Genomic DNA, 25,616 nt, shown 5'->3' on the forward strand with positions numbered 1-25,616 from the left:
CCTTCAAAACCCTCAGATTGTTTTTCAGAGTCCATAGTCTCTCATGGTTCACCTCCCCTTCCAATTTCCCTCAATTCCCTTCTCCTCTCCATCTCCCAATGTCCTCCATGTTATTTGTTATGCTTCACAAATAAGTGAAACTATATGATAATTGACTCTCTCTGCTTGACTTATTTCACTCAGCATCATCTCTTCCAGTCCCATCCATATTGCTACAAAAGTTGGGTATTCATCCTTTCTGATGGAGGCATAATACTCCATAGTGTATATGGACCACATCTTCCTTATCCATTCGACCATTGAAGGGCATCTTGGTTCTTTCCACAGTTTGGCGACCGAGGCCATTGCTGCTATAAACATTGGGGTACAGATGGCCCTTCTTTTCACTACGCCTGTATCTTTGGGGTAAATACCCAGTAGTGCAATTGCAGGGTCATCAAGATCAAAAGCTTCTGCACAGCAAAGGAAACAGTCAACAAAACAAAGAGGCAACCCATGGAATGGGAGAAGATATTTGCAAATGACAGTACAGACAAAAGGTTGATATCCAGGATCTATAAAGAACTTCTCAAACTCAACACACACAAAACAGATAATCACGTCAAAAAATGGGCAGAAGACATGAACAGACACTTCTCCAATGAAGACAGACAAATGGCTATCAGACACATGAAAAATGTTCATCATCACTAGCCATCAGGGAGATTCAAATTAAAACCACATTGAGATACCACCTTACACCAGTTAGAATGGCCAAAATTAGCAAGACAGGAAACAACGTGTGTTGGAGAGGATGTGGAGAAAGGGGAACCCTCTTACACTGTTGGTGGGAATGCAAGTTGGTGCAGCCACTTTGGAGAACAGTGTGGAGATTTCTCAAAAAGTTGAAAATAGAGCTTCCCCTATGACCCTCTGTCCATTTCTTGATTGGATTCTTTGTTCTTTGGGTGTTAAGTTTGATAAGTTCTTTATAGATTTTAGATTTATAGATTATAGCCCTTTATCTGATATGTCATTTGCAAATATCTTCTCCCATTCTGTTAGTTGTCTTTTGGATTTGTTGACTGTTTCCTTTGCTGTGGAAAAGCTTTTGATCTTGATGAAGTCCCAATAGTTCATTTTTGCCCTTGTTTCCCTTGCGTTTCACGATGTTTCTAGGAAGAAGTTGCTGTGGCTGAGGTTGAAGAGGTTGCTGCCTATGTTCTTTTCAAGTATTTTGATGGATTCTTTTCTCACATTGAGGTCCTTCATCCATTTTGAGTCTATTTTTGTGTGTGGTGTAAGGAAATAGACGTGCATTTATTTTTTATCTGTTTTAGCAGGTTATTGATAGCCCAAGTAGCAAGATTCAGGCAGTTATTCTGAAATTGACTTAAAGATTATCTGGAGTTATTATCTGTGTTTTAAAATGTAAAAGCAGCATTTATTTGTTATTCTGGAAATATAGAAAAGGCTGGATCAAAAAATGAAGCAGAATACAAACACTGGTAATGCCTCCACTTGAGTTTGTAACATTTTAGAGTATTTCTTTCCAGCCTTTTTTTTCCTATGTAAACACACACATTTTGATTTCTTTATTTGACTTGATTAGATCAACATGTCACAAAATGCATTATGAGGAACATTACTTTTTTAAAAGATTTTATTTATTTATTTATTTAGAGAGAGCATGCGTGAGCATGCAAATGGGGGAGGGAAGAGGAAGAAACCCAAGCAGACTCTGTACTGAGCATAGAACCCAATGTGGGGCTTGATCTCACAACCCTGAGATCATAACCTAACCCAAAATCCGAGTCAGAAACTCAACCAACTGAGCCACCCAGGTGCCCTGAGGAACATTACTCTTACAATGTGCCCTCTGGTAAAAAGTTTTTGTGGGGCGCCTGGGTGACTCAGTGGGTTAAGCCTCTGCCTTCGGCTCAGGTCATGATCTCAGGGTCCTGGGATCGAGTCCCGCAAGGGGCTCTCTGCTCGGCAGGGAGCCTGCTTCCTCCTCTCTCTCTCTGCCTACTTGTGATCTCTCTCTGTCAAATAAACAAATAAATTCTTAAAAAAAAAAAAGTTTTGGAAAAGACAATTTTCTCAATTTAGAAATTCACAATTATCTTACATGTTTACCAAAAATTGATAACAGGAGGCTCATACTGATGTGTGATTTGTTTAAAGACTGGTTTATTTCTTGAATTTTTTCAAATTACTTGGGTGACTTCATTTTCACTTAAATTCTAGTATCCTTATTTAAAAAAAAATTCATAATTCTCATTGGGATGTTCTAAACTTTGGGTTAAGAAACGTCTCTAGCTGGCATGCCTGGATGGCTCAGTCAGTTAAGCATCTGCCTTGACTCAGGTCATGATCCCAGGACCCTGGAATCAAGTCCTGCATCATACTCCTTGTTCAGTGGGGAGCCTTCTTCTCCCTCTGGCCCTCCCCCACTAGTCATGCTCTTGCTCTCTCTCTCTCTGACAAATCAATCTCTCTAGCTTTCTCCAGCCGTCTCCAAACCAATTTGATCCAGGAATCCTTACAAAGTCAACATTCTGAATAAGTGTTTGATGATAATAGTATTGCTGTTGATGAGTATATAACTTACAGTCTACCAGAGTTTGCCATTTTTTATCTGCGCCAACAAGCAAAGCGATCTTGCTTTCTGTGCTATGTGATTGCAGTCTGCTACAGACTTGAGATGCCCCTTCTGCTGGACTGAAAGGAAGTAACAGAGGACACTGCTTAAGAGCCTCAGCTCTCAAATGCCATGCCTCGGTTTAAATACCTGTAAAACGAGGTTCATGAAGGTATCCATCTTGTAAGATTGTTTTATGCAGAAAATGACATATCCGATATAAAGCACTTATCCCAGGCTTAGGGATGTTAAATGCTCAAAAAATATTAGTGGTGTGGCTATACAATTTTTAAAAAAAGATTTTATTTATTTAGGGGCTCAGTCCATGGAGCATCTGCCTTGAGTTCAGGTTGTATTCCTGGGGTTCTGGGATTAAGTCCCACATTGGGCTCCCTGCTCAGTGGGGGACCTGGCTCTCCCTCTGCTTCTCCCCCTGCTTATGCTCTCTCTCTTTCTCTGCCAAGTAATAAATTAAATATTTTTTATTTATCTATAATTAAATTTTTATTTAAATTAAAATTTATCTATAAATAAATTTTTACTTGTCTATAAATTTAAAAAGATTTTATTATTTTAAAAGATTTTATTTATTTATTTGGCAGAGAGACAGAGCACAGGAAGAGGGTCTGAGGGAGAGGATCTCAAGCAGAACCTCTGCTGAGGGCAGAGCCCAGCACGAACACCAGTTCAATTTGGGGTTCAATCTAATGACCCTGAGATCATGAGCTGAGCCAAAATCTAGTCGTTTCGTCAACGGAGCCATCCAGGTTTCCCAAGTGGCTATAAAATTAATAGCAGTGGTAGTAGCTGCCAGCTGTCATATTAATAGCAATAGTAGTAGCAACAGTAATAAACATTACAGTGACAACAGTAGCAATAAGTAGTGGCAGTAGTAAGTAGCAGTGCTGGTGAAAATAGCAGTAATGGTGATATTTAGTGTAGTAGCTGTATTAGTAGGAGTGTATTAACATCCTCTCGCCCTTTGGAAGTATAACTATAGAGAATTAATTCATCTTTGAAATTAAGCCCAAATCAAATGAATTCAATTTTGCAACTTTGAGATGGCTTATAAAACAATTAAGATAAAATAGTAATTATCCGCTTGTAATTCGAGCTTCTCTGGGATCTGGTAAAAGCAAGAGAGGCTGGGAATTTTGGCTGTAGAGAAACACTTGCTTCATAAATTTAGGAGTCCACCCTGAGGCAATGCAACCATGGGTCAGGGAAATTTGAGGAGAGAGCCAGGCATTTATTTCACTCTCCAGAAGTCTTCAGGCAATTTGCAGCCAGTGAGCAGAATGCTGGTGATCCAGATGAAATTGCATAAGAGAGTGGGGTGCCACAAACAGGACAGAACTGATTTATTTAGTAACATTTGGAAACCATTTATAGAAGTCATGTTCATTTACAGCTAGTGCTCGGGGCTGATGGAGGATATGGGTTACCCGTAGTTTTCCCCATCCTGAATGAATGTGGGATGGAAAAATAAGTGGATCAAAGGAAGAAGTGCTTCCTTTTACCATAAGGACTTTTCATAAATGTATCCAGCTTTCCATATTTCTTTTACATGTATTCTATGCATTGTTTGAAAAGAATAAAGCCAAACAGCTGTCTATTCCTTTCTTGAACAATATTTAAGAATCAGGCAGTTTCTGGGCAGAAAAAATTCATACAATTTAGTTGTGAAAATATAATAATAATTAATGTTAAATAAGTGTTTACCACGGATTGTGCCTTTTAGGTTCTTAAAAAATCCTAAAGTAGCTGGCGCACCCGGGTGGCTCAGTCGGTTAAGCATCTGCTTTCAGCTCAGGTCATGATCCTGGGGTCCTGGAATCAAGCCTCATGTCAGGCTCCCTGCGCAGCAGAGGAGTCTGCTTCTCCCTCTCTCTCTCTGCCCCTCCAGCCCCATCTTGCACATGCATTCTAAGTAAATAAATCAATAGATAGATAAATAAATAAAATCTTTAAAGTATGTACAATTATCCCACTTTTGCAGATGAACACACTGAAACACAGAATTGACATGCCTAGTGTAGGTGAGGAGGAAAGTATTTTTTTTTACTACCTTCATGGTTCTCCAGTTGAGACCCTGTAAATTGACAAAATACAGATAAACAAAAGAAAAGCATACAGATATACTGAAGAGAAGTTTTACGTGACACAGGAACGTTCATATGGAAATGTGTACCCCAAGAGAAGTTAAACTGAGTGATTTTGTGCTAAGATTAATGAAGAGTAGAAAATCATGGAAAAACATGTGACAGGAAAAAAAGGATATGAGCTAAAGGTAGTAAACTGGGCGAAATTTAGCAAGGCTTATCAGTTTGGATTCCTCCTGGTGTCCTGTCTTAGGAGTTAAGGACTCTGCTTCACGTAAGGGGAGGACACCTCTCTGATGAGAGACTTAGGACCAGCTTGAGCGCAGGGAAGGAGAAGTCATAGAGTCCTTCCTGTACCTGCCTTTTCTGAAACACCTTCAGCTTAAAATATTCCATATCCCGGGGCGCCTGGGTGGCTCAGTGGGTTAAAGCCTCTGCCTTCGGCTCGGGTCATGGTCCCGGGGTCCTCGGATCGAGCGCTGCATTGGGCTCTCTGCACAGCAGTGAGCCTGCTTCCCCCCCTCTCTCTGCCTGCCTCTCTGCCTACTCATCATGTCTGTCAAAAAAAAAAAAAAATCCATATTCCAAGATGCTGTATCTGGAGGTAGTGTGTTGTGAATCAGATGCCGTTCCTTGAGCTATCTGAGCCTGATCTGTAAAATGGGGGCCTTGCCATAGCCCTGTGATTCCCATGCTCATTTACACATCTGAATCACCTGAAGAGCTTTCAAAAAATACAGATTCCTGAACCCAAACCAGAGCAGTGTGGTGGAGTAGCTTCTGGGTGGGCCCCAGGGCATCAGTGCACTCACTCTGTCATCTCTGCCAGACATTCTGGTCTGTGATGCCCTGCCTGGCTAGAGAACTCAGCAGTCGCACAGCGAGCCGCTTTCTTTGGGTATGGTGGTTGGATTCTGATGTGAGACGGCAGCTGCACAGCATCGTCAAGAGAGAAACCCAACTCAATCATCTCTGTGTCAAATGAGGCTAATTACACCAGCCAAACCCTCTCTGTCAGCATATGAGTGAAATGCGCAGCGGACGCAGCTGGGAGAGATGTACGCTCTTCCTGAACTTGCTCAGCAGGATGGAAGTTAGCTGAAGGAGTGCCCCTTACAGCACTTCCTCAATCCGCTTTTGATCATCAGAAACGTTTGTCACCAGAAGAGAATTTAAATCTGAAAACTTACAAGCAACAATTCAGATCGTATTTCTTGGGAGAGCTGTATATTAACAAAATAAACGGTGGTGTTCTATTTTCCTTAGACACAGCCCATCTAAAAGCCTCTTGCTTTCTGTAAAAGCAACAAGATTTTTTTCAAGCCCTTTGTTGATTGACGTTACTATAATGGTTTCTCCCGTGGAAATGGTTTACAAAATGTGTTACATTTTATAATTGTGTTTGTTTTTCTTCAAGTGTTTCTGTGGTTATCCATGAACAATGAGACTAGTAATAGTTAACACTTATTAAGCGCTTGCTCTGTGCCATGCACAATCCTGCTTAATTTGTGTAGCTATATATAACCTCATGTCGGTCTCTCGGTAATTGTTTTTTTTTTTTTTAAAGATTATTTATTTATTTATTTATTTGACAGAGATCCCAAGTAGGCAGAGAGGCAGGCAGAGAGAGGAGGAAACAGGCTGTTTGCAGAGCCGCGGTCTCTCGGTAATTGTATATGGTAACTATTATTCTCCGATCCCTTTGATATGATGAGGTAATTGGGCCAAGTAAGTTGTCCAATAGCACATAGTAAGGAATTCAGCTGGAACATGAATCCATCAGACTGATGCCAGATCTTTCTCTTTCATATTTAGATCAGTATGCCCCAAAGTATGAATTTGGAAAGTTAATTGCACAGGATAGTAATAAATGATTTGGAGGGTGGGGGTCGGGAGGCATGAATTAAATGAGGTTGGGAAATATTGGGTTAAACAAATTGGTTTCTTTTGTGTGTGATTTCTTAGAGTGTTAAAAAACTCAGGTGCTACACACATCTTTAAAAGGCAAAAGCGGGGGCACCTGGGTGGCTCAGTGGGTTAAAGCCTCTGCTTTCGGCTCAGGTCATGACCCCAAGGTCCTGGGATCGAGCCCCGCATCGGGCTCTCTGCTCCACAGGGAGCCTGCTTCCTCCTCTCTCTGCCTGCCTCTCTGCCTACTTGTGATCTTTGTCAAATAAATAAATAAAATCTTTAAAAAATAAAAAATAAAAGGCAAAAGTGGAATTTCACATTTCCCAAACACCTTGAACACAAAACTCTTCTTAATCAAGTCTCTTTAGACCACTGACCAACGAAATCTATGAAATGATGGTTTGCAAATGAGTTATCGGCAAAGTGGTCTACCTCCTTGCCCCCGAAGCCACGAACGTCTGTCCGTTTTACAGGGATAGTAGGAAGACCTGAGAGCAAGAGGACAACGCTGTGGTGCCACCATGCACCTGTGTGTCCTTTACGTTAACATGATCATTCAAGTAAATTGCTAATAAATTTCTTGGGAGTCATTTAGCCGTATCTTTGAAAAGCTTCTCAACCTTGGGGTGTTCAAAATAAATAACTGGGATGGGAAGAACACATTAGAACATCCATTTAAAACTTCCCACATTTGATTTTTCTGGATATGTTTTGTTACATAGCTGTATGTGTGTGTGTATATAACAAAACATATGCCAAAAATTAATATTTATAATTATGAATATTATTTACTTAATATTTGGCCATGTATATTATATATATAATATCTACAAGTGATATATTAGAATAGTTACATACGTAACTTGCAAATAATATATATGTATTGGGGATGATTTGCAAAAATATCGAGATCACTTAGGCGTATGAAAAAGTTTCCACTTCTTCCTGCTCTTGGACCCAGCAATTTCCCTTCTTAGAGTGTATTCAGCTTATCCTAAGGAAATAACTTTACACACCTATAATTATTTAGCTAGAGGGGTTGTTTATTAAAGAACTCCTTGTGCTTGTGAGAATTGAAAACAGTCCAAATATTCAACAATTAGGGATTGCTTACATAAATTATTGTCTATCCATATACAGAGTCTTAACAGAGAGCGATTAAAAATTATGTAGTAGTAGAAAAAAATGCCATGGAAAAATCCTGATTTTGTAAGTAAAAAAAAAAGAGAGATGACAAAAGATTATTTAGTTCATATGCCTGGAAGAATGGACTGGAATGATGAACCCAAACGTTAATAGTGGTAGCTCTTAGTGGTGACATAAGGGAAAATTTTTATTTTCTTTATACTTCCCTGTGTTATCTTAACTTTTGTACAGTAAATGTACAAATAAGCATTGAAATAAGCATTAAAAGCTTGACTTTTAATTTTTATTCATAAAGTCCCGAAGTTGGCAATTATGAAAGGGTTTACAGTAACAAAGTCTTTCCCAGACAAGCCACTCTTCTCTCCAAAAATATTGACGGTAATGGTTTCTTATATATTTTTCCAAGGATCTGTTATGTTGATAAAATCTGTGTATATATACCTATATTATTTTACCTCTTCTACAAATAACAACGTATAATACATACTGTTTTATACTGTTATATTGAATAATTCTGTGCACCTGTCATTTCACCCCTATCGATAGCATATCTGTAGGATACGTTGCCAAAAGAGGAATGTCTGGGTCAAAAAAATGTGCATTTGTCATTTGGATTAAATACTGCCCTCCGAGGACATAAAAAAAGAAAAATCCTCTCATGGTTTCTTCCAGCACTTTAACAGTTGGGGGTTTGTTACATTTCATTTGTGACCCACTCCAATTTATCCTAGCTAATGAATGCTTAGTAAGAAAAACCAATTATTTAGAATATTAAACTCCTCGCTTATAGTGAAATTCAAGCGCTGGTTGTCCCCGTCTGTCAGATCACAGGATCGAGATGCAAATAAGGACATCTTACAGAGGTTCAGCTTACACTGGGAATGAGAAACAGAGCCAGACCTCTGCTCTGCTGTGTGCCGGTTTGCTTCCAGAGTCACCCTGGCGTGAAGAGAGAAGCCCCGAGAGCTCGAGTTCCACCCACAAGTAGAATTTTGACTTCTGTGGAACTCCAGTCGCTGGTTGGATCTTCCCTCCCAAAACGTGTAAGTTGCTCTAGTCAGCTAAATAAAAAGAAGTGATCTCCCCTGTAGTGTTACAGTATGTGTGTATGGGCTGCATGAACTGGGGTGTGGCAGTACCTGGGAAGAACTGATTTTATCCCTGTAGAGATTCTCTAGACCTGGTACTCGCTGGCAGACCTCAGCAGCTGCACCGAAATGTCAGATGGATTTGCACAGCTGACTCAAGTTGCCAAAATGAGAGCCGCACAGTAGTTTCATAAATTGACGCTATCCAGCCAAGCCCTGCTTAATATAGATACGGCGTGAGCTTAGCTACAGTCTCCCCCCAGCTGCTCAGCACAGGCCACTGGGATCCTTAGGGGCGAAAACCTCTTTAAGCAGTGTTAACCTGGAATGTTTGTTAACCGGGGGGAATTCCTTGAGGGTTTTTGATTATTTGGAGAGAGTCTTTGATTATTTCTCCTTTTCTAGTAACAGAGAAAAATACAGGGGAAAAAAAAGATCATGTCAGAACAGAGCAGGAATTCAGACGAAGAAGAACTCTTTGATGAGGAGATTGATGAAGATGAAATCTTGGCCAACCTGTCCCCCGAAGAGCTGAGAAAACTGCAATCAGAAATGGAAGTGATGGCCCCTGACCCCAGGCTTCCTGTTGGAATGATTCAGAAGGATCAGACGGACAAGCCACCCACAGGAAATTTTGACCATAAGTCTCTAATGGATTATATGTATTGGCAAAAGGCATCCAGACGCATGCTGGAGGACGAACGTGTCCCTGTCACCTTTGTGCCATCCCAGGTAATCAGGAATTTGTGTACAGCAGAAAAACGTCTGCCTGGGCCCGAGCGACAGGTGTCCCTGCGGCAACTGTCATTTCTCAAGACTTCATGTTTGGTCTTGTTTTGTTGCTGCTGCTAGATTAAGTCATTAACATTTAATCTGATGTCGGACTGGAACTTCCTGAAACACTTACATGGTATAACTGGGAAGGAAAAGTGGTAGTTTTCATGTAAATGTCTCTTTTTTTTTTTAAAGATTTTATTTATTTATTTGACAGAGAGATCACAAGGAGGCAGAGAGGCAGGCAGAGAGAGTGAGAGGGAAGCAGGCTCCCCGCTGAGCAGAGAGCCTGACGCGGGACTCGATCCCAGGATCCTGAGATCATGACCTGAGCCGAAGGCAGCGGCTTAAACCACTGAGCCACCCAGGCGTCCCTAAATGTCTCTTTTTTAAAAAATGGCTGTGGGGTTCACTCTGTAGGAAATCCTGATTCTACAGACATGATCTTAATGAATTAGCTCATAACCTATAAGAATTTGTCCTTAACTCCTTTTTTTTTTTTTTTTGGCACACAGGATGCTTTAAGAAGCTGATGAATGCTCTGTACCCCTCCTTCTGCTTACACATTCATAGGTAGTGTTTCACAGAAACCGCCACATAACCTATAGTTCAACCATGTCAAATAACCCCCAAAATTCCATATTAACACAGTTTATTGGATATCAGTAATACATTTAGAAATTGATAGTTATTGAGTAGTTGTAAAGACCGTTCTTTCTGAAATATATTTCTTATATGGCCACTAGAATTGCAGTTGCATCTATGAACCTATCGTATATCAGCATACTTTTCTTAACGTTCCACTTAAAAAGGGCAAAGCCAAAGGAAGACCAAGATCCCCGCAGGTAAAGACTCTTTTAGTTATACCTGCTGATACAGCTGTATCTTGTCACATTGCTATCATGCTGGCTGTGATTAAGGAAACTTACAAACTGGTTTCAGGGTCAGAAGAGTTTAAACATGTACTAAATTTAAGCAATTGCCCGTTTGGTCAAGTTGGAGTGTAAGGTACAATCTGCAGCTATTTGGAGTGACTATATTATACAGTTGGAGTAAAAACCAATTCTATTCTGAATGCAAATTTCAGAAAAAGAAAACTGGGTACTTTGAACACTTTTGTCTTCCCTTAGTGTAGTTTAAACAGCTTGATGATTGTCTCCCCCTACTGGGACAGATGAGAAATGCAGTGGGGAAGGCTTTAAGGTGGTTAGGATGACTGACTGTCGCCACCTGTCACTTCCAACCTACCATATGTTGTAAGCAAGAAGATCAATGACACCTATGAGGTACACATGTGGTATAGGTAAGCACACTAATTGATAAGCAAGAATCTAATAAACATCATTGTTTAGAGACTGCTAATTTCCTTTCTAGACTAAGGCATTGTTTTTTTTTTTTTAAGATTTTATTTATTTATTTGACAGAGAGATCACAAGTGGGCAGAGAGGCAGGCAGAGAGAGAGGGGGAAGCAGGCTCCCTGCTGAGCAGAGAGCCCAACACGGGGCTCCATCCTAGGACCCTAAGACCATGACCTGAGCTGAAGGCAGAGGCTTTAACCCACTGAGCCATCCAAGTGCCCCAAAGGATTGTTTCTAAAGATCTGTATAATCCCATCCTCTTTTGTAGCCAGCACTGCCCCCTGGACACTTTGTTTCAAAAGAAACTGGTCTCATGATTCTGTCCTTGAAGTAGTCAGGATAGTGGTCATAGAGCTGAGGAGACAAAAAATCCAAGTCTAGGTCTTTGGTATATTTCAGAGTATCGAAATGCTCTCATTTTTCCCACAGTATGTTATGTTTTCAGGGAAAGTTCACATACACATTATACTAGATTAGCAGGTATCTTGGGATGTAAGTTTTGTTTGGAGCAATGAGTAATTTGTGTAACCCAGGACTATTGAACACAAAAATGCCTATTTGGCTATATATAAAACAAAGACTTCAGTGTATTGATTGATAACTCCATGAGGTTTTCAAAGCAAATAATTTTTGGACCGCTTCTAGAATTGAGCACCATTTTTAAAAACAATACAGAATCCAAAAACAAAATTATGTTTCATTTTACCATATGGAATGAGATAAACACAACCCAAAAAAAATGTGTTTGTATCCATCTGTAGTATGGCTATAAAAGTTCATCTTTATTTAGATTATATTTGCTTATAAAACTAATACGTGTATTTTTTTAAAAAAACACTTAAGCACTTTAGAATTATATGCATCCCCTCTCCAGTTATCTTTTTTTTTAAGATTTTATTTATTTATTTGACATACAGAGATCACAGGTAGGCAGAGAAGCAGGCAGAGAGAGAGGAGGAAGTAGGTCCCCGCTGAACAGAGAGCCCAACGCAGGGTTCAGTCCCAGGAGCCTGGGATCATGACCCGAGCCAAAGGCAGAGGCTTTAACCCACTGAGCCACCTCGGCGCCCCTCCAATTATTATTTTATTTTATTTTTAAAGTAATCTCTACAGCCAACATGGACTTGAACTCATAAGCATGAGATCAGAAGTCACATGCTCGTCTGACTGAGCGGGCCAGGCACTGCTCCCTTCTCAATTACCTTAACAGTTCCCTCTCTTTTTTAAGAGTGAACTAATAATTGGGTAAGCATTACCATAGACTTGTTTTTCCTATACACTTATAAGCTTTTATATATTGTATATGTGTTTGTGTGTATGTATACACACACAAATGGAATACTATACACACCATTTAATTGCTTACTCATTTCACTTCCTAATAAATCTCTTGTTTCCAGTAACGATTGCTCTGCTTCTTGTTTCTCCATCCGCATGTGTTCTAACCCTCATAAACCTCTCTTTTAGGTGGACGCTCAAGAGCAGCATGAAGAAGTAGGCAAAGGAAATAAAAATGTGTCCCGGTATTTAAAAGAAAAGCTCAACAACGAAATCGCTGCAAATAAAAGAGAATCAAAAGGCAGCAGCGATGTCCCAGAAACCGATGATGCTGATGGTGAAGAAGATGAAGGAGATGATGAGGATGAGGATGACGAGGATGAAGATGACGAGGATGAAGACGAGGAAGGAGATGATGACAGCGAAGAGAGTGTGGAAAAGCCACAAAGAGGCGTGCAAGGCGGGGTAGAGCAGCAGATCAGAAACGGGGAGAGCAGCTGCGCCCAAGTAGCTAAGAAGGCATTTGGAGAACAGAAAGACAGACCAGAGGCCCAAGAAAAAAGTGAGAAGAAAATATCAAAATTAGATCCCAAGAAGCTAGCGCTAGATACCAGTTTTCTAAAGGTAAGTGCAAGGCCTTCGGGAAACCAAACAGACCTGGATGGGAGCTTGAGGCGCGTTAGACAGAATGACCCTGACATGAAGGAGCTCAACCTGAACAACATTGAAAACATCCCCAAGGAGATGTTGCTGGACTTCGTCAACGCAATGAAGAAAAACAAACACATCAAAACCTTCAGCTTAGCCAACGTGGGCGCGGATGAAAACGTCGCGTTCGCCTTGGCGAACATGCTGCGGGAAAATAGGAGCATCACCACTCTCAACATCGAGTCCAACTTCATCACAGGGAAAGGAATCGTGGCCATCATGAGGTGCCTCCAGTTCAACGAGACGCTCACCGAACTTCGGTTTCACAATCAAAGGCACATGCTGGGCCACCATGCCGAAATGGAAATCTCCCGGCTGTTGAAGGCAAACACCACTCTCCTGAAGGTGGGCTACCATTTTGAGCTCCCGGGTCCCAGAATGGTGGTGACCAACCTGCTCACCAGGAATCAGGACAAGCAACGGCAGAAAAGACAAGAGGAACAAAAGCAGCAGCAGCTCAAAGAGCAGAGGAAGTTGATAGCCATGTTGGAGAACGGGTTGGGGCTGCCACCTGGAATGTGGGAGAGGCTGGGGGGACCCATGCCCGATCCCAGGATGCAGGAGTTCCTCCAGCCTCCTCTGCAGCCTCCCAGCCCCCAAGCAGCCGCCTTCAATCGACAGAATGAAATGATGAAGAAGCCGTCACAGCCCCCGAAGTACAGGACGGACCCCGACTCCTTCCGAGTGGTGAAGCTGAAGAGGATCCAACGCAAGTCTCGGATGCCTGAGGCCAGAGAGCCACCCGAGAAGACCAACCTCAAAGATGTCATCAGAACGCTCAAACCGGTGCCGAGAAACAGACCACCCCCGCTGGTGGAAATGACTCCCAGAGATCAGCTCTTGAATGACATTCGCCACAGCAACGTCGCCTATCTTAAGCCCGTGAGTAGAGGGGAGGAGAAATGGTGAACGAGCTCCAGGGTATCCCACCTCTACCCCCTGCTCGTTTTAACACCGGGAGAGTCTCACTAGTGGTGACTAACCAGAGGAAGCCATCAGCATTACCAGGGGAACGAAATTACTAGTTACCCCAAGGACGCATATACAACTAGACAACTTTGTACCAGTGCTATTCACAGCTAAGGCGTATTAAGCAATTATTGTAGGCCAGATGCATTATATGAATTAACTCATCATCTTAACAACCCTAGGAGGCAGGTGTTATTATTCTCCCTATTTTATAAAAGAGAAACTGAGGCTTAGAGAAGTTCAGTACCATGTATAGGAGATAGAGCTAGAAAGTGGTAGAGTCGACACTGAAATTCAGCTCCAGGTCCAGGGCCAAGCGTTTATCCACCCCAGCCGCAGAGCTGACCTTCAGAGATCTCGAGGAACCTGCTGCAGGAATGAGTAAGGACGAAGCCTAATTTAGGCCCGTCATTTGTAAATAACTGAGTGCTTCCAGAATGTTTAAAAATAGTTGGTTCTTTTTTAGTAGATGAAGAGAGACTACCTGCAGTTGCATTTCTGTACTCTTCACTGTTTGGGTGGCCAGATAAACGGTAAACGTCAGGTTAGCATCTCCATAACCCCTGGCTAATTGCTACATTTTCTGTTTTCCATCAGTTCTAAACTGTTATCGATTTTAAGCTCCGTGAATGAATGGAGTTTTGACTATGATTTCAGCTTTAATGTTTACAGTGATTCATGATTAACTGCTGCTGATACACAAAAATGTGTATTCCTTGCAGGTGAAGTTGAAGAAATAAGATTTTTTTGTCATTACAATGATAGCATCTATGGAATTTGAAAGGCGTATGTCCAAAAGTCATAGGTACTTAATAATGAACTGTATTATTTTATTTTATTTTATTTTAAGATTTTATTTATTTATTTGACAGAGATCACAAGTAGGCAGAGAGGCAGGCAGAGAGAGAGAGGAAGGGAAGAAGGCTCCCTGCTGAGCAGAGAGCCCGATGCGGGGCTCGATCCCAGGACCCTGGGATCATGACCTGAGCTGAAGGCAGAGGCTTTAACCCCCTGAGCCACCAAGGTGCCCTGAACTGTATTATTTTAAAATCTAGAGTCCATCTATTATTTTATCAGAGGGAGTCACAATTTCTTCAAGATGTGTTATACAGATGTATGTCCTTATTCCTATCCCCGGGTAATGCAGAATTGACAGCATTCCATTCTTCTAAATCAAAGGTGACTTTCCACTATGTCATGGGGGGATTCTGATTCTTCCTTGGGTAGAACAGGGTGAGAACACTAGAAGGTCCCCTGAGGTCAGGCAAGAGTTCTTTGCCTGCCCTTGGTTACTACATAAAAAGTTTCCGCACCTGCTCTTCTCCAGGCAGCCAGACCCCCTGTGGGACGGTGGCTTGGGGTGTTGATTTGAGAGAAACTAGCTCACTCACTGTGTAACCAGTCATTGGTAAAGCATTTTCAAGCTGCCTTGGAGGCTGTATCAAGAGAAAATAACAGTCTGAAAAGACTGAAGAGGAGTCCTTGGTTTTGTTGTTTTTTTTTTTTTAGAGATGGAGAGAGTGTGCACAGGGGGAGGAGGGGCAGAGGGAGAGAGAGTGTGTTAAGAAGGCTCCACGCCCAGCACAGAGCCTGATGCTGGGCTTGATCTCACGAACCTGAGATCATAACCTGAGCTGAAATCAAGCGTCAGACAAGTGGGATGCTTGGGTGGCTCAGTCCGTTAAGTGTCTGCCTTCGGCAAGTCAGGGTCCTGGAATCGGGTCCTTCATCAGGCTCCCTGTTCAACTGGGTGTCTCCTTGTCTCTCTGCCCCTCCCCTATTAGTGTATGCGCTCTCTCTCTCTTTCTCTGAAATAAATAAAATCTTTAAAAGAAAGAGTCAGATTCAACCAACTGAGCCAGCCAGGTGCCCCAAGAGAAGTCTTTCTAAAATCTGCATTAGAGGTGACCCGTGGATTCGGAATAGAAGAGAGAATGAGGTTCGGATGATTTTCTGACCCAATTCCCTGCCTTCCGAGGGAGTGTTCTACTGAGCAAGTCTGCTTACCCTGGAGTCTGTTTCATTCTGCCCATTCACTTATTTGTTAGTGTAGCACTTACGTAGTGCACCTGTGTGTCAGGTACCATCAGAGGGGACAGGGACACGGGGCGAATAAGACAGGCACAGTCTTGACCTCATGGAACTTATAGTCTTGGTTTTATAACTTCCACAACCAGGACCCTCTGCCTTTTAGTCAACTGAAACACTCCAACTTTGAGTCCAGATTCTAGAACAAAAGACATGAAAATAAATTAATGAGGATAACCACAAAAACGCAACCCCTGGCTAATTGCTACATTTTCTATTTTCCATCAGTTCTAAACTGCTATCGATTTTAAGCTGTGTTTTGTTTTGTGCTTGATGTCCGTTAAGAAAGAAACACGCTTCAAAGTAAATGCTGACATGATTTTTGAATGATTGTCTTGCAAATCAGCCTCTGCTTTGAAGTGTCTTTTGTCTGTTCTAAGGGATTGGCAATTTCTCCTGCTTACACCTGCCTGGCTTGGCCTGTGAGAGGCATCTCTGCAGGTACATGAGACAGAGAACGTCACACAGCTTCATACACATAGCCCTGTGAATGCTCTGGAAAAAAAAAATGTTCAAATGCTTTCATCCCACTGACCAAAATTCACTCCACTAATGTCCCTTTGTTCCCCACCGATCAAATCGTGTTCCTTGCTGCATACATGGTAAATTTCTTTTTTCATGCTGAATCGCAGTGTGATCTTTTTAGAAGACAGTCTTTTTATTGTGAAATCATTTTGACTTGCAGAAGTTCAAAAATAGTACAAAGACTTGTTACATTCCCACCCCATCTTGTCAAGTTGGCGTTGTCCGTCTTCAAAAAGCTACTCTAAACGGCAACACATCTGCGTGCATAGTTAATGGAGCTGCTGATGGTGTGGAAAGCCGTGGTGTGTTCGTGCTTGAATCTGCCGTCAGCTGTTGTAAAGTTTACGGACTGTAAGATGCTTTCTGATTTGGGGATCTGTGGAAATGTCACAAAATGTGCCTCTTAGACTGAGCGGAATATGGAAAACACCATTGGTGGCAATACTACAAAATCCCAGCAGAAAGGGGTATTTTTAGCCAGTCAAATGAGATATAACAGCCCTCATTTGGGAGAAGTGAAATGAAAGGTTTTTAGGTTTTTCTCCCCCCACTCTTGGACTGGTGGACAGAGATGCCCTCCAAACCCCTGGGTTTTCAAGGATGAGGTTAGAATTAAAGTGTAATTTTGAAATGTTGTGATTTTTAAAAAATATTTTTCCATTTAAATTCAATTAACTAACATATAATGTATTATTGGTTTCAGGGGTACAGGTCTGTGGTTCATCAGTCTTATATAATACCCAGTGCTCACTGCATCACATACCTTCCTTAATGTACATCACCCACTTATCTCCTCCCCTCCAGTAACCCTCCCCTCTCTCCAGTAACTCCAGTAACTGGAGTTACTTCCCTCCCCTCCAGTAACCCTCAGTTTCCTATGATTAAGAGCCACTCATGGTTTATCTCCCTCTCTGATTTCATCTTGTTTTATTTTTTTTCCTCTCCTCTATACTCCTCTGTTTTGTTTCTTAAATTCCACATATCAGTGAGCTCATATGATAACTGCCTTTCTCTGACTGACTTATTTTGCTTAGCATACCCTCTAGTTCCATCCACGCCATTGCAAATGGCAAGATTTCATTTTTGTTGTGATTTTTTAAAAGCTGAGGATCCTAACTGGAATCTTGAATATCCAAAAACAAATGATTTAGTCTTGGCTAGTCCTGTTTTCCTTTTTCGGTCTTCTGTTTTCCTCTCTTGGACTTGGAAATAGTAATTTTGTATATGCAAAACATATCCCATCAAGCAGTCCGTTTATATTTTTTAATTGTATTTTTTTCATTTCAATGCTTGTTCTCTCCCCCACGCCATGTTTTTGGCCTGGGGCCCTTAAAATGAAATTGGTAGCGAAGAATAAAGGGAAATCTGTACACTGGCTTGGCTTAAATGCTACCTCCTCCAAGAAGCTGCCCATTTACCCAGTTTAAGAGAGATGTGTTCTGTGGGTCAGGTATGTGAGAACAGGCTGACTGTCAGACACATCTGCAGGCCTGGAGTGTTTGGCATGGATATCGTTGTACAAAATTTAAAATATCCCATAATAACACTTAGTTCTCTGGCACCACCTGAAACATCAGAGCTGGCCTCGGTGGGCTTGCATTTGCATGGCACTCATCAGCTGGATTTGGCATTTGGCTTCTCTCTTAAGATAGGTAATGGACTCTCCAGTTTTTCTCAGTCTCCACCATGCCCTACTGCCTAACACCTGGCCTGTTTCACTTGTTGACATTACTTACTTGGCTCCTGTAGAATTTTTCAGTTTGTTTTGTTCTTGTTTTTAGCTATGCTTTTAAACTCTCTGTCTTGTCTAACAAAGTGAATTCGTTCAATAATCACAGATTCCTTTCCTGATGAGTTAATAACTGAGTTAATTGGAGGCTTACCCCTCCCTGGGCAAACGTGGGATTTCCTTTTTTTTTTTTTTTTTTTAAGATTTTATCCATTTACCTGAGAAACAGAGATCACAAGCAGGCAGAGAGGCAGACAGAGAGAGAGGAGGAAGCAGGCTCCCCGCTGAGCAGAGAACCCAACTCGGGGCTCAATCCCAGGACCCTGGGATCATGACCTGAGCCGAAGGCAGAGGCTTAAACCACTGAGCCACCCAGGTGCCCCAGGATTTCCCTTTATCCTGAAAACTTTTGTGGACCGTTGACTGCTTACCATCCCAGATGGGTCTTTGTACTTCTCCCTGAGATAAGATCCCATCCGTGACTATTTCATTTACCGAAATCAATGCCCAGTGCCAAATGCATTTGTATCACACACAGGCTTCAGTGCCAATCAAAGAAGGTGGTTTAACATTCACTCAATTTCACCTTGGGCTCACTTCTGTGCACCCTGTTGCCTAAAAACACAGCTAAATTTCTCCTTTGGAAAGACTTCAGTTTAAGAATATCAAAAGCACGGGGCAACTGGGTGGCTCAGTGGGTTAAGCCTTTGCCTTTGGCTCGGATCATGATCTCAGGGTCCTGGGATCGAGCCCCGCATTGGGCTCTCTGCTCAGCAGGGAGCCTGCTCCCCGCCCCCCCCCCCCGCCTCTCTGCCTACTTGTGATCTCTGTCTGCCAATAAATAAATAAAACCTTAAAAAAAGAGAAGAATATCAAAAGCAGCCTTGGTTAGCCAAAAGACTCCATGACGTATAGGTAGTTATGCTTATGAAATGGGACATTATAGACCATGGAGTCTTCATTTCCACCTCTGGCCATTTCTTCGCCTCATTAACAAGATCTTCTTTCTCTTAAGGATTTCTGGATTCCATACTTCCACAATTTCCTCCTCTTTCCCATTTTATCTTCTCCTTTTGTTTCCATTGTCACATAATCTAGGATACTTCCCAGATCTCTCTTTCCATTTAGATCACTGAAGTTTTCTTAGCACCTTGGTTCAGTCTTTCCCCAGCCAGCCTCTTGAGTTGAGGCCTGCTTGTGTTTCTGGTTCCCTGTGTTCACTGTTCTTTCCCTTCTCTTGCACATTCAGGTCTAAAGCCCCAGAGTTGTCTTCAACAACTTTTCCCTCTACCCCATATTTTTGTTCCTTATTTTATTTGTTCCATCAGTTCCTTATACAAGGGGTCTCCCTGGGAAAGAGCTGTGTAATATTTCAAACTCATCCTGAAAGAGCATATGTTGACCAGAACTACAGAGCATAGGAACTGCCTTTTCCTAATACCTAGTTGGAAAAAGAGTTTATGGTGTACAATGTTCCTGAAGTCTGTGATGGTGAGTCTTCAATTTTAGCATGCATCAGAACCACCTCGCAGGCTGAGCGCCGATTCCTGAGCCCGTCTCTACAGTTCCTGATTCAATGGATTTTGGATAGTGCCTGAGAATTTGCCTTTCTCCCCAGGTCCTTGGTGACACTGATTCCGCGCCTGTGGACATCCCACTGACAACAACCACAAGTCTGTGGCACCCACGACAAATCACATCCCTTGATATTTCCCCTGAAGGGCCTTCTTTTCTTGCCTCCATACCCTCTGCTCATATGACCTTTAATTCTACCTCTTGAAAGCTATCCAGACAGGCTTGGCTCAAACAGGACTTCTTATAGCAAAAGAAACCAAACGAATCATCAGGAGTGAATGTGCTCCTTTTATATTTCCATGACCCTTCATGCATATCTCTCTTACAGCATCTCCCACATTCTGCTTGAGCACCCTTATGGGAATAGTGTGGGTCTCCTAGTAGATTCTGAATTCCTCAGAGTAGGCTTTCCTCAACTCTTTCTGGACACCCACTGGGGTGTTGACTGAAAGCAGCAATTCAACTTGATGTGCCCAATGAAATAACCCCTGGAGACGGTCTTCTCTTCCTGCCCCAGTCTCTGTGAGTGTATATACGTGTGTGCCCTGTGTGATGCTCTGCACACATACTTTTCTTAAACGAATTTTAACCAACCAGTGAAGGGGGGAACAGGGCCCCCTAACCATACGGCAAGCAGATTGCCATGTTTGTAAGTTTTATATATTTATAACATCAAAGCTAGTTATCTTTTCCTCTCTAGTTTCTGTCTTTTGTGTTCTGCTTAGAAATGGCTTCTTTTGAAGCTTACTAAAATGTTTGCCCATCTTTTATTGCTGCTTTTATCACTTTTAGTTTTTTTTTTTTTAATTCCCTATTACAGATGAGTTAAAAGGTTAAATTTTAGAAGGACGTAGGGAGCAAGAAACCCACTTTGATTTTTTTTTTTTTTCCAAATCGCTGATCAATGATAGCCAACCAGTGATTCTTTTTCACAGTGTTCTGAATTGCCATCTTGGTCATGTTTTAAATATGTCAATATGTATCTGGGTTTACTATGTTGGGTCAGTGCCGCATTTTGCTTTTTAAAGTATTTGCATTGTTTTGGATCCCTCCCCTGCATATAAACATATATCTGGAATAGCATTATATAAAATGCTTTTTTTCCCATTCCTCAATACAAAGAACACACTGTTTTAATTATTTGTTGCAGCGCTGTAGTTATTTTAACTACGTGGCATTGTATTTTTGGCTCACTGGTGTTCTTCACTGTTGGTGTTCTCCATGGTTGAGCCCTAGAAAGGTACATCCTTTAAGTTGGGCACTAGGATGAAGAGGGTCAGAAGCCCATGGAGAACCCCTTGGTTTGAAGGCTGGGGAGGCAGCAGCAACTGCTTGAGGGCAGTTTCCCTGGTGGGCAGGATATTGGGAAATCTTTCCAGCCAAAGGCTGAGAGAAAACTGGCTGCAGGAGGGGCCGTAACAGATGGCCAAAATGGCTCATCACATTGGCAGGTGGACATGGGGAACAGGAGAAAAATTCTTACTCATTATTATACAAACTCTGAGTGTCCTCTATACTTCTTCAGTGTCCTCTGGAAGGTTCCTGCATGATGGATAAGTCACTCTCCCAAGATGTAACACCACCTGCACCTGACACTGTTTAAGAACTTGCCTTATCTTTAAGTCGTTCCTATGATACAAACCTGAAAGTTGATGGGCAGTCAGACATAAGCTACTCTTTGGTCATTTATTTTGCCCTTGGGCCTTCTCCAAATACTTTGCTTTTTAAATTTAAGTGATCTTCAAATTGGGAATGTGCTTCAAAAAGGAAAGGCCAAGTTATAAAAGAACATCTATTGTATACTCTTGTGGTATTTTTTGTGGTTCAGGCTTGGGTACTGACATCAGGCAGATCTGGGTTGCAATCCTGCCCTGGCACTAACCAGCTGGGTGGGAAATGCCTTCTCCTCTCTGAGCCTATCCCCTCCTTAACAAGGCTATTGTAGAATAAAATGAGAAAATGTTCTTGAAGCTTACTAACTTGTTTTCTATCACGTAATCCTTAAAATAGCTTTGTCTGCTAGACACGTGCTGTTACGGTCAGTTTATGGCTGAGAACACTGATACCCACCACCGCACAGCTAGTAATACCAGTACCAGGATTTGAACTGGGCAGACTCCAGCATCTGCCCTTTTGGGTTTTTATGTTTTGTTTTGTTTTAAGAATTTATTTATTTATTTGACAGAGAGAGATCACAAGTAGGCGGAGAGGCAGGCAGAGAGAGAGAGGAGGAAGCAGGCTCCCCACTGAGCAGAGAGCCCGATGTGGGGCTCAATCCCAGGACCCTGGGATCCTGACCTGAGCCCAGGGCAGAGGCTTTAACCCACTGAGCCACCCAGGTGCCCCTGCCCTTTTGTTTTTATGAGATGATTTATCATGTGCTTACAGCCCTTAGATCAGTCCCTGGCACCACGAAGTGCCCCAGGGATGGTGGATACAGTTGTTACATTACGCTTTGGGAGGCTCCCTGGCCCAAATTTCTCATCCATTTTGCAACTTCTGAGGCACGTAAGTTCTGTCATTTTTGCTGCCAAACTCTTGAATTTACAGGATTAATTTTTTTCCCTTTTTTTCAACTACTTCAATCCACAGGTGCAACTGCCAAAGGAATTGGCATAAGTGGCAACAGAATAATCTAGAAGAACAAGGAATTGAGGCAATGAGTCCGGTCAGAGCTTGGAGACTGTCTCAGCAGCATACTTCTGGAGCCAGGTGGTGGAACTGGGAACAAGGCTGGCATCTGATAGGAGTATTCTGTAAAGGCAGGGGCAAAATAAGAGGCTGGCAAGGAAGGGGGAGATAAAAAAAAAAATTACTATTCTGGGACAACATTTTCTACTTGCAATCCGTTTGAGCGACTTGGGTGAAATTTAGTTGTGTTTCCAGCAGCAGCAGTTAAAAAAAAATTTTTTTTCCCCCCATAAACGTTTGTTTTACTATTGCTTTCTTCTGGTAAATGACAATAAATACTATAGATGTGTTAAATATTTCTTCCTCCATCTCCTGCTGTAATTCATGGCACAAATCTGTTTCACTCTGTGGAAATGTGAATTGAACTCCAGGCCCGCTGATGCTCTGAAATGGAAGACCTGTTCGTTAGCTCTTCTCTGGAGAAGCAGGCGGGATTTTCAGCTTCCAACCCTCTTTAGCTTGCTCTCCTGGCCATTCCCCTGGTGCATCGTACTTCGGAAGGGGTATGTATCTGTGAGGAGTGGAGCAAGGAGGCACAGGACATGGAGAACACAGTGTTCCCAGGAAAAGTCATGGGGAAAAATACCCTGCAGGTATATATACATATATACGTATAGACTTCCTTGTTTCCATATATAAAGGAACAAAGACAGAGAGCATTTTTGTTTTGTTTAAAAAATAAAATTGTTTGCATAAATAAGATAGTTAATGACAAGTTTTTAGTTTCTGCTAATGAAATATATGTAAGTTTAGTTTGCGACGCTAATTTGGTGTTGTAAGTCTTGTCAGAAACCTTCTAAAGGAAACTTGCTATAGGATTAAACTTCAGTTTCTTAACATTATTCAATGCGCTCCATTATCTGTTCCCAATTTGTAATTGAGTCTGCTTTGCCACAGATTCTTTATACTTCTCTTGATAAGACATCCTCATACACACCCTGTGCCCTGCTCTCCTTGACCCTTCCGTGGGACACTTTCCTTCTTTTCTCTGTTACCAAAGTCCTACCCCATCTTTACAGGTGGGTTGGGTCCTAATCCTCCATAAAAATCTTCCAAACAACTCCAACTCCAGTGGTCTTTCCAAGTTCCTAGATTCCTTCATTATCTGGTCTAGTCACTAGATGCATAGAATCTGAAACTTTCTATAGACATGGCATGAACATTAGAAATCAGGAAATCACACATTGGTGCCTTTTCTGTCTTCTTTACCTGAGTGACCAGATGGAACCTGCTCTCTTTCTCCTTTTATGTAATCACAGGTGGTACATCACAAGCAAAACCAGCTAGGAGAGAATATATCTAATGGAGAAAAGTTAAACAACACGTTATTTAGAAGGACAAGTCATGGGAAAGAAATAGGGTGTTTCCATTTTTTAAGGATAATTTAGTGTGTACTAAAGTATCCACGTTTGAATAGCTATAGTTTCAATCAGGTAACTGATTTTACAATAGCAAATAGCTGAGAGGTTTTTTCTCCTATGTTATCATTTCTGTAAAACCTCCTTGCATGCCAAGCAGGAGCTTTGTAAGTGTCTAGCATATTCTACATCAAGAGGCCAACCACCCATGGGACATAGTGTTCTAAACATGTTTAAAAGCTTACTATGTATTAGTGGTTGAAGTTTTTTTTTTTTTTTTTTTTTAAGATTTCATTTATTTATTTGACACGGAGAGAGATCACAAGTAGGCCGAGAGGCAAGCAACAAGAGAGGGGAAAGCAGGCTCCCTGCCGAGCGGAAAGCAAAATGCGGGGCTCTATCCCAGGACTCTGAGATCATGACCTGAGCCCAAGGCAGAGGCTTAACCCACTGAGCCACCCAGGCGCCCCAGTGGTTGAAGTTCTTGAAAGACCTTATATGTTTGTTTATATAGCCACAGTATTAATAAAGTCAGGAATTTCAAAAAGTGCTAATAGTCTCAAAAGATGGCTTTAATTTTAGACGTGTGATGAGAAAAGATGATCCAAATTCATAGCTTACTGTTTCACTACACAGATTTTTGTCAAGGGACAGGTGAAGCCGCTTGCTTACACTTGTTCCATCTACCCACTCCTAACCTAAAAATCTTAGTTGAAGATTTTAACTTGTTTTTTTTTTACCGTCTTATTTATTTTCAGTGTTCCAAAATTCATTGTTTATGCACCACACCCAGTGCTCCATGCAATCCATCCCCTCCTTAATACCCACCACCAGGCTCACCCATTCTCCCCACCCCCTCCCTTCCAAAACCCTCAATTTGTTTCTGAGTCCACAGCAGTCTCCCATGGTTTGTCTCCCCCTCCGATTTCCCCCAACTCACTTCTTCTCTCCTTCTCCTAATGTCCTCCATGTTATTCCTTATGCTTCACAAGTAAGTGAAACCATATGATAATTGACTCTCTCTGCTTGACTTATTTCACACAGCATAATCTCTTCCAGTCCTGTCCATGTTGATACAAAAGTTGGGTATTCATCCGTTCTAATGGCTGCATAATATTCCATTGTATATATTTAACTTTAAAAAAAATTTTTTTTAAGATTTTAAGTAATCTCTAAACCCAACATGGGGCTTGAACTCACAACCCTGTGATCAAGAGTCGCACTCTTGATCCCACTGTGACCGAGTCTGCCAGGTGCCCCTTAACTTGTTTTTAAAATGCAATGATTTACAGCTCTTACATGCTACATTTTTGTATTATTTTCCTTTCGGAACTGACCACCAAACATTAGTAATTATTATGAGTATATATTTAAGTTGTCACTTTTGCACTCAGTCTACAGAATTCATGTAGACACTAGAAAGGGCTCAAATATGTCAGGTTTAAAAAAGGATCCCTTTGGAATTCAATTTTATTCTGACTGGAAATTACTAAAGAATTAAAGTATTACTAAATAGTGCCATAGTCTCCCCACCCCTCATCCAGTGGGGATATGGCCTAAGAACCCCAGTGGATGCCTGAAACCACAGATAGTACTGAATCCCCTACATATATTGTTTTTTCCCTGTATTGCCTACAACAAAGTTTAATTTATAAATGAGGCACAGAAAGTAACAACAAAAACTGCTAATAA

The 25,616-nt window shown here is 41.6% G+C and overlaps 1 protein-coding gene across 2 annotated transcripts; it reads left to right on the plus strand.

Moving 5' to 3' along the window:
* Nucleotides 1–8,604: 8,604 nt before the first annotated feature.
* Nucleotides 8,605–24,476, plus strand: LMOD3 (leiomodin 3). Of its 2 annotated transcripts, XM_080827225.1 has the most exons (4): nt 8,605–8,825; nt 9,276–9,602; nt 12,471–13,871; nt 22,468–24,476. In XM_080827225.1, the coding sequence occupies exons 2-4, from the start codon at nt 9,309–9,311 to the stop codon at nt 22,492–22,494; spliced, it is 1,722 nt and encodes a 573-aa protein (XP_080683351.1). In that variant the 5' UTR covers nt 8,605–8,825; nt 9,276–9,308; the 3' UTR covers nt 22,495–24,476. The 2 variants fall into 2 exon arrangements, with proteins under 2 accessions (XP_080683351.1, XP_080683350.1); XM_080827224.1 differs by lacking the exon at nt 8,605–8,825 and having other exon boundaries at nt 8,878–9,602.
* Nucleotides 24,477–25,616: the final 1,140 nt, after the last annotated feature.

The sequence above is a fragment of the Martes martes genome (assembly GCF_963455335.1).
Source record: "Martes martes genome assembly, chromosome: 1".
NCBI lineage: Eukaryota > Metazoa > Chordata > Mammalia > Carnivora > Mustelidae > Martes > Martes martes.

Bases quoted from the DNA above. Each gene is read 5' to 3' on its own strand.
- LMOD3 (XM_080827225.1), top strand. From the start codon at position 9,309: ATGTCAGAACAGAGCAGGAATTCAGACGAAGAAGAACTCTTTGATGAG. The intron at 9,603-12,470 runs GTAATCAGGAAT...CCTCTCTTTTAG, and splicing joins TCACCTTTGTGCCATCCCAG to GTGGACGCTCAAGAGCAGCA. The intron at 13,872-22,467 runs GTGAGTAGAGGG...TTCAATCCACAG, and splicing joins ACGTCGCCTATCTTAAGCCC to GTGCAACTGCCAAAGGAATT.